At 39.6% G+C, this 12,381-nt stretch overlaps 1 protein-coding gene across 2 annotated transcripts in view; it reads left to right on the forward strand.

The window, feature by feature from the left end:
- CACHD1 (cache domain containing 1) overlaps positions 1–12,381 on the forward strand; it is a 111,180-nt gene that overhangs the window by 58,888 nt on the left and 39,911 nt on the right. For both annotated transcript variants that reach the window (XM_050900546.1, XM_050900547.1), the window contains exon 4: positions 4,636–4,742. In XM_050900546.1, coding sequence (XP_050756503.1) covers positions 4,636–4,742 — 107 coding nt within the window. The remainder of the gene's footprint in view (positions 1–4,635; positions 4,743–12,381) is intronic.

The following is a 12,381-nucleotide window of genomic DNA, read 5'->3' on the forward strand; positions in this document are numbered from 1 at the left end:
TGGGCTGGGCTGCAGTAATTTTTCGCTTTCCTTTTCCAGCTCTGCTGCAGATGATTTAGGCATCTATGTCTTCATTTTCCTGATAGGTAACGTAATACTTGCTTACTGAGAAAGGTGAGGGACTTGTTGATTTTGCATTGAGGTGCTTCAACATGCTCCAATAAAAAGTACAATGTAAATAGGGTGTTTATAGCGGACACACTGATCCCCTTGGTCCGTGGTGATCGGTTTGGGGCACCCGTGGCGGGGCAGTTGAGGGTGGTAACTTTATTTTTGCCTTCCTAGAAGGCATGCCAGAATTGGACCTGGTGTTCATCTGCTTGAAACCCCACGTTAGTATCTATCATGACTGAGTGACCCGAAATTCAGTTTGGCAGCTTTGTGTGTACAAAGAAGTGATGTAGCAATACACTCAACATTTTGAATCAAGATACATACAACTTCTCTGCCAGGTAATTTCAAGCGAGTAGTTTGGGTAGCATGAGAACCGCGTGTCAGGATGCACATGTCACTTTGAGTGAGCGTGAGCAGTGACTTTTGGCGTAAAATAAAATCGGAGCAGAGGAAGATTCCAGATGATTTTGAATGAAACCCCAGCATTTACTGCCCGTGTTCTGAGACGAATAATGTTAGTTACTAACAAGGTATCCTGTTGCCATCACTAACAGATTTTGATGGGAGCACTGGGACAATTAGCTAACATCCTGAAAAGTCATTATTTTTCCCTAGGAGTTTGTTCTTTAGTATTGCTTGGAAATATTTCTTTAGCATGGAGATGTTTAATTTGCAGTCTCTAGCTCTTCTCCATCTGGTTTTACCCAGAGATAAACATGCTTTTTGTGAAACCCATCCTTTATCAATCAGTCTTGATATTCTTGATAGTCTTGAGATTCTTTAGCCAACAAAAAATCAACAACATTTTTGCTTGCTTGTTAGGAGCTGTAATTTTTTGAAGTGGTTACATTTTAATGGGGATAGGAAAAGCCACAGCCTTGATCCGAGAACTACGTTCCTGTGAAATGTAAAGTCTTTTCCTTGATGTAGAGGACTTTGGGGAGTTTTCAGAGAGCAGGTTGCCAATAATTTCAACAAGCAGCTCCCGGCAGAGTGGATGAGCCCATGCAGAGCTCCACACCGTCACAGTTTGGCTGCTTTCGGTGTCTGATATAGCATCTCTTCCTGATCTTACAACCTGGTGGTGGTGGGGTCTGATCAAGAGGACAGGAATCCTTTCTATCTGTCTATCCATCCATTTCTCTCTCTCTCTTCCTTGCTGTGAGGAGCGAGGATAATGCAGAAGATCATCAAAAGCTCTTTGCCCCTATCTGAGTCTTGAATCAAAACACCAGTGCCAATGGAGTGCTGTTGATTATGTTGTTTTGGATAAAATACCAAAAGCACCGAACATCTGCGTCCAATAAGGAACCCACAGTACTTTTTGTAGAGCAAGGAATTTAGCTGCCTGTTCGTGTTCCCGCTGTATACGGCATTATTCACTTCGCTCATCGCTGGGTGGTTTGATGTGTTGAGCAGCTGCCACAATTAAAGATGTTTCTTCAGTGATGAGCAAGTTCGTAATTGCGTGTGCTAGGTGGGGATGGAGGAGGGCAAGCGGAGTTAAACGTTTGTGTTTATGTACGATAACCCGACTATGTCAAAAGACTGAGGTATGTAAAGTATTTGTGAAGAGATGAGAGAGAGAATTTGTGTACAGACTGCTCTGGGACTTACTGATGCAAAAACTTGCACTCTCCATCTACATTTGCATCTATATGGTAGAAGGTTTGCAACTTAAAAATATATCCCCCCCAGTATTGATATGTGTATACTAAAAATATTGACCGAAATTGATAGAACTATGTTGAAACTGCATTTATTCTACATAATTTTTAAAGTGTATGGAGGGCAGTTAATTATTTCCAAATGTAAGTGACTCTTTTTTTTTTCTTTTTTTCCCCTTAAGTGCGTTTGCGAAGGGATCAAAAAATGTTGGTGCCTCAGTAACTCTGTTCACTGGTAGTCTCCATTCATCTCCTTTAAGAATAACAGAGTTTAAGATGCATGTAGTGTTTATGCATATAGATTAAACTAATTTTAAAGCATGCCAGTTTAAGGAGACATTGTTTTTATTGATCTTTCTATGTGGCAGTGAAGATATTAAAATTAAGCAGTTAGTAATCGATAATGATCACTTTTTGGATATTCAAAAATTCAGTTTGATTAGAGCTTCTTCAAATAGAGCCTCTAGTCTGATGAGCTCTAGCTATGTAAAATGAGACTTATGGTGACTCTACAAGAATCATAAAATTTAATCTTATGTTAAGACCAAAGAAGTCAGTGTCTGAGGTTTTGTTATGCATTTGCATTAAAGACTATTTTACTTATTTGTAATTCAGAAAATCATTAAGGAGTTTAATAGTAAGCTCTCAGGAAATGACTTCTATACTTGAAGGGCAAATTTCTAAACTTGTGAGAAGGCTATGCTGTACTCTTCACTTATAACAGAAGTTAAACTTCTGGTTTAAGCAAAAAAAAATCAGCCCAACCTTAAATATGGTTATACTGGCATGAATCATGAACAAAAGGCAAACTCATGACCTGCGTATGCAACAGCAGTGCTGCTCGGAGTGAGCTCCAGCGCTCCTCTCAGGAGCATTTGTCTGGTTTTGTAATGCAAAAATTTGTGAAAGTGGATCCAGTCACCTACAGAGGTGGTGATCTTAAGCCTACTAACAAATATTTTTCTTTTTCTTAGTTCATTTTCACTTCTAAGTCGTAAAACGTTTTCCTACATCCCGCGTTCGAGGACCCCATAAACCTAGAGATGGAGGCTCTCAGCAAATCCTGCATCTGGCTGACTTGGGGCTGCTGCAGCTACATCCCTGTAGAATGAAATTAATTTGAATTGGGCTGAAAGAAAATATATTGGATTAGGAGAGTTTTAGTTTACTTAAAAAGACTTGCTTCCTGTGGTCATAACTTGAAATTTCCTTGTGGTAACCAATTCCATCTGTCTGTGGCTTTTGTTTCTGCTAATTGTTGTTTTAAGGGGATGATTTAGAAGTGCATTGTTTTATTGTCTGTTTGTGTCTACGAACCCCAGCCCTTACAGCAAGCACTCTGTAACGACAGAACCAGAAAATCAGTGTCTTTCCAGTCTTACTGGGCACCATATTTGTTGAAGTAGTTGCAACTTACTGGATTTCAATTTCTTAATTAAAATCTTCAACCAGAAGAACCATGCTTATTTTCCATACCACTTTTGCTTGCAATATTTTGGGCCTCCACTATGTGATAGCATATATGTGTGGGTGTGTTGGTACGTGTACATATACGTGTGTGTATGAAAAAATGTAAATGATTAAGTGCAGTTGACAATAAGGAACTAAATAAAGAACCTTAAGCAAAAATATAATGCACGTTGAGCTAAATGGAAAGCATTAGAATGACACTGGGTGAGTGGTGTATAGGTGTAAGGCAGTGATTGATGTGCCCTTAATATTAAGTAAGTTGGTCAGTGTCTTTTGATGTAGCTGTTTGCTGTGTAATTTGCTGTTTTAGTCCTGACAGTATTGAACAAACCCCTACTCCGCCCAGTTTCTCTCCAAGACTTGTTTCCTATCAGCTTTCATGCCAGAAAGGCTAGTTAAGGCTCTTCGTCCAGAATGGGATGTTATGCAGACCTCGCTTGCAGTTTGTTGTAATTTCTTAGGAATAGGAATAGGTTGATGGTAGAAAAATTCTTTGATAGGAAGTAAATAGGTTTTTGAAGTACTAGAATAATCACACCATAAGTCAAATGTCATCAAAATGTTCAAGGTCACAAAAATGTTAACAAATAAAATTGGCCTATGTAAATGATACAAAACTGCATTTAAGTCCTTGAAAGCTTCGGAAGTGTTTCCAGTTATTTATAACCCTTTAAAACCCTTTCTATTTAAATTTTGTTAAGGCATTGGTTTAATTATATTTTATCGTCATTAGAACTACGCACTAGAATACTTTTTGCATTAGTTATGAATGTATTTGAATTATTTAACCTAACCAAAATGTAACAGAACTTCAGACTGTCAAGTTCCTTCTGCTATTTGGAATGTAAATCCTCAAGTTTTGGTACAGAACACAGATTTACAATTGCTCTATTAGATCTTTTTCGTAAAGACATAAAGAGGAAATCCTCTTTGTGCAAGACACTTGGAATAAATTTTTTAAAAGTGAAAGATGAAATAATAGTACTGGTGAAAGAGTCTCTAGCAAGAAAAAGTTTGGTTCAACAACAGGAGGAAACACTTCCTGATGGCATGCCTGGATGCTATGCACATTTCCCAAGCTGGAACCTCTAATGTTTAAATCTAGATGAAAGCACCCTCTCTTATCATCCTATATTTCAAGGAATATTGTGGAGGAAAATGCAACATATCATTGTAGAGAGCAGATGCAATCCGGCCGTGATGAGCTTATCCCCCCTAGTTTTGGGTTTCACAATTTTTTCTGGACCCTTAAAATACGTATAATGTTGGAGTTTCCAAAAGAATTATTTTTCACTGAAATTTCAAAAAGATGCATTTCCATTGTAAATGCTGTGTAGGTTTAATAGATAATGTTAGATTGCTAATCCTCTTGTTGTCATTGCAGATTTGATGGAAATTTTAACACCAATGTTTCTAGAACTATTAGCTGTGATAGACTGTCTACCACTGTGAACAGCAGAGCCTTCAATCCTGGACGTGACTTAAATTCTGGTAAGTAGTATAGTTTGGGGTTTTTTCCTTCTCTTGTAGGGTTGGGTTTTTTTTCCATTAGACTTTAACATTTCCTTGGCATAGAGAATTAGCATTGATTGCCATAGCAACAAGCTTTTATTTCTCCTTGAAACTGTCACACCGCTCTTAATTTGAGATTTCATGATTGAAAGATGATACCTAAAGTAATGCCCTTAGTCTAAGTACTTTATAAAAATGTCATGAAGATTTTATTCCATGGATAATTTTGTTGTGGTTTATGCACTTTTTATTTCTTCTTTTTTTTTTTTTCCAAGGCACTTTCCTTCCTAGGCCTGTCTGCTTTGGCATCAGTAGTGTCAGCTGCTGAAGGGGCCACGCAAAGAAGTTTCTCTGATCTTCTTAGCCGAGTTCAGCTACTGTGAGGCTGTGTTTGCAGCGATATGCAAAAACGGCAAAATATATGGACACTTCCTTTCTTTGTCTTGTCAGGGCATTTCCATCTTGACAGTCAGTGCATTTGCTTGACACACTTAAAGAGCTAGAAATATGCTTAGAACCAAAATACATATGACTTATCCCTGAAAAATTCAGCTTTTGGTCCTCCAGTGCAGCAAGGCTTTATTTTTTTTGCATCCTAGTCAACTTGAATTAATACATAGATTTCAGGGTTTTTAAGTCATAGTTTAGTCCACCTGTTCCGTCTTACTTTCCAACTTTTTACGATGCCTTAGTGTTGTGAGTTAGAGAACACTACAAACTTTGGTTGTGGATTTCATTTAGCATAAGTTTTGGGGGTTTTTGTTTGTTGTTGGTTTGGGGGTTTTTTTGGACAAGTAATGCAGACTTGAGAGAATATTTTTTTAAATTTTAATTTTCATGTGTCTTTTGGAATAAAATACGGATTTATTTTTTTAACTTGACTGATGAAATGGCAGACCCGCCATTCCACCCTCACCACGCACAGAGCACTTGCATATCTTGCAACAAATAGAATGAAAGAACCCCAAATTTCTCTCTAGCGTGTCTTACTGTGTCCCTTCTTATAGCTTTGCTTTTTGGATTTCTAATGAAATCTAAAAAGTGAAAACCAAAAGCAAAACAAACAGTCCCTGTAGGTTCCTTTCCATCCCATCCACTGTATACCACATCTTGAATGCAGGTGCTGGCCAGACAAGCTAATTTCCTGACATACGTCTCACCACCATAATTTGTGTAGTGTTTTCCATCCTAAAGATAGGCAGTCTTTGTTCACTTACTATGATTCGCTGAGCTTTGTTTTACTCACAAGCTGTCTCTTTATTAAAAAAAAAACCAAACAAGCAAACAACTTATTAAAATAATGTTTAAAATCATATGCAGTTGTTGATTAATCAAAATAATTTTTGAAAGCAAGTTTTCAGGCACTGTTACAAAAGCAAAGCATTGAATGAATCACTTAATGTTTTTTATTTAAGTAAAAAACCCATTCTTTTTCTGCTGCAGAAGATGGATGTAAAAAAAGTAGTAAAGAAATATTCCTTTATCTTGAGTGGTGGAAAACAAATAAGCCATAGTTTCCCTTAAACATTTCTTAAATTTCTGGTTTGAATTCTCACAGAAACAAAGTGAGCGCATGTTCAAGCTTCTTGCTGTCCTGGCTCGACAGTAAGACTTGAGTGCCTCCTCTTCCCTTGCCTCCGGCTTGAAAGCTTCCTCATGAAAGGAGTAGCTTCAAAAAATGGCATTGGCAGAAAAGGGCAGCCGAAGAGAAGACGGAATTGGAGTGATAGTAAGAACAGGGAAGTGCTTCAGGATTTATTGACAGCAGACACTCCTCTGGCTTTCCTGTTAGCAGCTCTCAGAACACACAGCCTTTGGGGGAGTTTTTTTATTAGTGAGAAAACGCCTGTAAGAGAGAAATGGAATGGAAAGAGTGGATTGATGCAGAAAAATGAGATGGAAACAAGTTTATCTGAGAAACAAAAGTTGATACTAGGTACACATCTAGTGAAATAAGTTAGTGAGCAACAAGGAATACCCTTAGTCCTCGCCTGCTTGTGCGAAGGTGTTTGAAAGTCTGTGAGATGACGGTTCCCACCTTCCCTTCCCTGGTCCTCAGTTGAGAACATCTAAACCACGTGAGCTCCGCCACCCCGGCCACGGAACAGGAGACTGGTGTCATTTCAGGGAAGGGTTGCTGCCAGGAGGATCGAGCAGAATCATGCTGGTGTGGAGCTGGACATCGCCCACGTCCAAAGCAGTGTCCCTGTGTCACTGCAGAAGTATTTGGGGTTTGGAATAAACTGGATGTGGGAAGGCTTAGGGGCAGGAGGCTGGGTGTTTGTTTTGCGGGTGGAGGCTATTGTGTTGGTGGTAACTGTAGCGCTTGCTGATGTAGTCATGGGCCACGACCTGTTGTGCCAAAAAAGCCGTCTCGGCCCAAAGGAATTCATGGTCTAAGACAATAGTTGGTTTGAGACAGACTGGGGATAGAAACAGACTGGGAAGCAGTTTTGGTCAGAAGGACAGAGTGCTGTCAGTGCACCAGCATCCTTAGAGCTGTGAAGATGGCTGTCAGGTTAGAAATGGTTTTTAAAAGTACTTACTTAGTGTCATCTGTCTCTCGAAACTCTTAATGTTTTCTTATTTCTGCAGTGACCTAGTTCTGTGAAACCGCTTACCTTAGAAGATACACTTAGGACAGAGCACTTTGTCTGCACAGGAACTGTTTCTCAATAAGTCTACATGTGTGTATTCATTACTCTGAACTAAAACCGCCTTTGAAAGAAGATAAAGATCCAACAAGAAAAAAGTTCCTCTAATCTCATATTTTTCTTACTTCTCTTGTAAGTGTCCTCACATAGAGCTAGTGAGGAATATCTCTTGCACTTTGGATTCAGACTCTACCTCAGCCTGAATTATTTTTCTGCTCTAAAAAGCTTGAGAGTTGTTGGTACATCTGGGTATTTTGATTGTGTTTTTTCTCTCCTGCCTTGCTTTGCTTGTTTAGACTTAGAGGCAGGATGGGAAGCCACGGCTTCCCAAAAATCATGTCATACTGTCTTTCCCACTGGATGCAGTGTGTTGGGGAGGACCCCAAGTGCATCCGCCTCCTGGAGAAAGGGTTTGAAAGCCCTCTGCTCCTCCAGCCCAGAAGCAGGAGCTCCTGTTCTCTTCTCTAGTTTGCCCACGGTTTCCAAAACCAGCCTGGCCTGTCCATCAACCAAGTTGTCTTCCCAAATGGGTTGATCATTTCATTCTTAATGTAAAAAAAAAAATCTCCCATGAGTATCTCTCTTTTCCCGCATGAGTTTTGCAGTTTAAATAACCCGGCCTATAAAAAGCTCTCAGCAAAACATAAATTTAAACTCTGCTCTGTTCGGCCTCGGTCTCAATTCTTGAAATGTTAATCTTGGCCCACTCTGCACACAGCGTAAGAAAGTGGGATCAGAGTGGTGAAGTTGTAGGTGTTGGAAGGGAATGGAATTTGCACCGCAGACTCCGGGCAAGCCACAGGAGCAGAGCCTGGGAGAGCCCTCGGTGCAGATAACAACCTCAGCTTCTAGTCTGAACATTGTGTTAAGAAGGGTAAGTGTAGCTCATGAAACTTTCAAAAATAAAGAACTTTTTTTTGCAGTGTTCTATTGGATTTTTGTAATATAAAGAGAAGATAAACATTAATCTTGGGGAAAGGAGGAAGAAGAGAGAAATAGGTGTACTTCTCTTTTCTCAACCCTTAAAAATAATGCTTTTGCTGCTTTTTTTCTTGATAGTGAGTGACTTTTTTAATGTCTTGAAAAGGTTTTGTTTTATCTTGGCTTGAGTTTTCCATTTGGATTACTTTTAGCCATTACTATGAAATAGATAAGGAGAGTCTTTATTCTTCAGATGGAATCACGGGCTTTGGTTAGTTAGATTAAGAGATCTGTCCTCACTGGTATGAATAGTCCTTTATTTATTAGACAACAAAATCTTACCCCAGAGCCAGTGCATTATGTTATCAGATTCCTTCGGGTTTTTTTCTTTTTGAATAAACAAGGAACCAGTAAATCTTCCTTCTTCTCATCCTTCAAAGCGCCAAAATGTCTGTTTCAAGTCAGGCGGCTTTAGCAGAGTGCTCTTCCCCAGCAATATGCAGAGGTGGTACCAAGTTGCTCAATAAATTTTGTCTGTGCCTTATTTGAGGTGTTGATCCTTTAAAATGTGGAGTGCCTTGGTCATGTTCCTTATATTGTTGTACTTTAAACTGGTAGTTCGGGTGAGTTAAAATAATTGGGAGGTATTTGAGCAGAACAGTTAATACCCCCCTTCCAAATCCTTTTAATCAAGGAAGCTGGGCTCATTCCTTAAAATGAAAGGTTTGTATACTTCTTTCCCCTTCAGAGTCAAAAGAGCTCCCAAGGAGTGAGCTGGGCTCTCTCCTGGCTCATGCCATCAGCAGAATTTTAATTTGGTTCGAGCTGCAGAGCCTTTTATTTCTGGTGAAAATGCATGAGCCAGAATACAGGTTGACTCAGAAAATCCTGGATCAGATTTGTAGGTCTGGAGAGTTAGAGAATGTCTTTACTTGTAAAATAAACACACTCGCTTTCTGCTGTTGTTTCTGGGGAACACTAAAGTGTCTTCATGATGATTATTTTTAATGGGGGTACTTGTCAGGGAAGAACTGCAGTATGTGTGTTGCACAGAAAATTAAACTTTTCTTTTTTTGCGGGGCGAGAACCGTGAGGTCTGCAGCTCAATAAATGTAATGCTAAAGAAGAGGACTGGAAGAACTCTTTTATAATGAGCAATTATGTTCAGTAGTTCCTTTTTTTTTTTCCCACTGACTGTTTGTGCTGTTCTTTGAAGATTAATTAGTTAATGATTTGACTATGCTTTGAAGATGTAAAGTGGTATCTAGAAGTGCTAAGTGTTATCATATCGCATTCTCTTTGAAGTTTTATAAACTCTATCACATAGGGCTTTCTTTCTAAAAGTCCTCTTTGCCTTGTGAGATATTTATAATTAGAGAGAATGATCATTTCAAATACTCTCATGTTAATACTTTCCAACTCTTTCTGTCTGCAGCAGTATTTGGGGTCAGATAGTGCTGCATTGTAAGTGGAGGGGACAGAGGTTTCGGAGTGACTTAGCAATGCCAGCTCATGGGCAGCTCCCAGTTGGCCATTTATATCCCCAGTCTGTGTCTGGAATTAAGAGATTCCACTAAGGTTTCTGTGTTGATAAGACTTGGACTCTTGGCTTCCTCCAAGTAGTGCGATATCAAGGCTGGGTCTTTATTTAGTGGTAATGCTCACTTTAGAAAAGCAAAATCATTACATGTACTCAGTAATACAAAATACTTTGTATTAGAACAGGGAGATGGGTACCTTCTTATACTTGCAAAAATCACTTGAACCTGACCAGAAAATGAAAAAAGTAAATTATGAGTTAAAATGGGAACCACAGGTCAAGCGTATGGAGCCTAGAAAGCGAGTACCAGTGAGCTGCCCTGCATACATTTCTGCTGGTGCTGCCAAGGGTGTAATTTTGACAGGTTTAGCCTTTCGCTATAGGCTAGGCAGGCAACTCGTCTTACAGTATGTTTTTTGTTGGGGTCTTTTGATTGTGTAACCTGTCCAGAGGCTGGCTTTGCTGGAAGGAGGAGGTGAGAATAAAGTACAGGCAGCAACCGAGGGAGTGGAAAGTTTGGGGTAAGTGAGGTTAGGCTGAAAAAGAGCATCTGCTGGGTGTCCTGGCAGCGACCAAGAAAGGAGGAAATACCTGCGGGGCGTTCTTACAGCTTTAGCGGATGGAAAATAAGAGTGCACTTAAAGAGAAGAAGTATGTATTTTTCAGCCATGGCTTATCTGCTGGGAGATTGTCTGCTGTGGTCATAGGAAAAAGAAAAAAGAAAAAAAAAAAGGCAAAGAGTTACGATAAAACTGGTTGTCTCTGGGGAAGGCATTATTGAACTCACATACTAGCTGAAGGAAAACACGAGCAAACTTTGTGAAAAGGAGGAACAGCAGAGAGAGGCACCGAGGCTGTAAAGAGTTTGTTTGAGATTCAAAACCAATTGTTTTATGGGGAAAATGAACACTTTTAAATCCAGATGCTCTCGTGGGGAAATAAATACAAATCATGGCCTTGTGGGAATGAGAAGTTTATCTTTAATATAGCAATGATTAAAAAAAAAAACCCTTTTAATTATAAACTCCTTTATTTTAATGCTGTTGGTGAAATTAAACTGGACAAGTTATTTCATCCAGGCTTTATCTGAGTGTTCACATGGCTGATTTGAAAACACATTTTTCAAGTTCTGTAACCCATAACAAAAACTTAAATACCAGAAATTCAGCCTCTTTATACAAAACAAAACAATTGCCATACTTCAGCCCCAGAACTATGAAATCCTGGTGGCTAGACATAAAAAGAAGGGTTTAAATGTTCAATAGTCTCATGTCCCTCCCCGCCCGCAGGGCAGTGCATCATGTGAACCAGCAGTTCAGCCGTAGCGGTCTCGCTGAAAACCGCGGCATCCAAAAGAAGCACTCGGTGCGCATGACAGACTCTTCCATAGGTACTCCATGCCTGCACCTAAATAAATAACCAAAACATTTAAGAGTAATTTGCTAACTTGCTGCGTTACGCCCGCTGCATGGTACAGCTGTGAGGTTCTCCTCTGGCACCTGGACCTGGACATCAGGGAAGCCAGGAATGACCTGCACATCCCAAGTGCTCTGCTGCACGGTGGTGGTGTGCTTGGACTTTGGTGACCTTATTTATGTCAAAGTGTAACTGTATTAGCCTTTTCTGAGTTTTTTGTATTGCAGTACAATGGATAATGTTGACTGTCATACACTGCTGACAGTGTTGTTTAAAAAAAAAAAATTTTAAATAGTTATGATTTTCTTTTTTTTTTTTTCTTCCTTCCAAGGTTTTGATAATTTTAAAGGATTTTTTCCCAAGTTTCTCTTTGCAGCTTAATAAAGGGTTATCAGATACTTTCCTGGATTCCCACAGCTGTGGCCGGGCAATGTGCTCCCATGCGGGAGAGCTTGTGTGGGCTGTGAGCACCGGTGCTGCACATTCTCTGAAAGGTCAGGCTGCTAAACCCTCGATGAGTTCACAAATTAACCTGGGTTTTTCCCAGACAGGATTTCAGAGAGGAAAAGAGGATGGGTGCTTTGGAGGGGGATGAGGAGAGGAATTTCTGGTAGTCCTAGCTATAAAAGCTAGAAACTCTGTGTGGGTTAGGTTTATTTTGTTTTTAATTAAAACTGATTTTCACCTAAAGTTTTCCATGGTACCTAAATTTGGCAATATTAAAATTTCAGATTGCTTTGTGTCCCTGCTACCCAGAAACCATTGTCCATGACCAAGGAAACCTGCTCTTTGTACAAATCAGAAATGGCGCTGCTAAACTGGTATCATATCAGGTGTAAAAACAAAACAAGAACTTAAGAGAAATTTAGGAGGAACTTGAGTGAAACAAACAGTATTCACAAATTTGTTTGACATTTCGTTGCAAGGTCATGGGTGCTTTCTTCGAAAGTGTGAAAATTCATGAGACAAAAGATGCCTGCTCCCAAGAGCATCACCAGGCTGATTTTACCTGTGCACAGGGGAGAGAGAGAAACAAGCTTTGGCATCTTTGTTGGAGTTGAATTGGTATTTTTTGGAGAAAGATGAG

Source organism: Gymnogyps californianus, chromosome 8, assembly GCF_018139145.2.
Source record: "Gymnogyps californianus isolate 813 chromosome 8, ASM1813914v2, whole genome shotgun sequence".
In the NCBI taxonomy this organism is placed as follows: domain Eukaryota; kingdom Metazoa; phylum Chordata; class Aves; order Accipitriformes; family Cathartidae; genus Gymnogyps; species Gymnogyps californianus.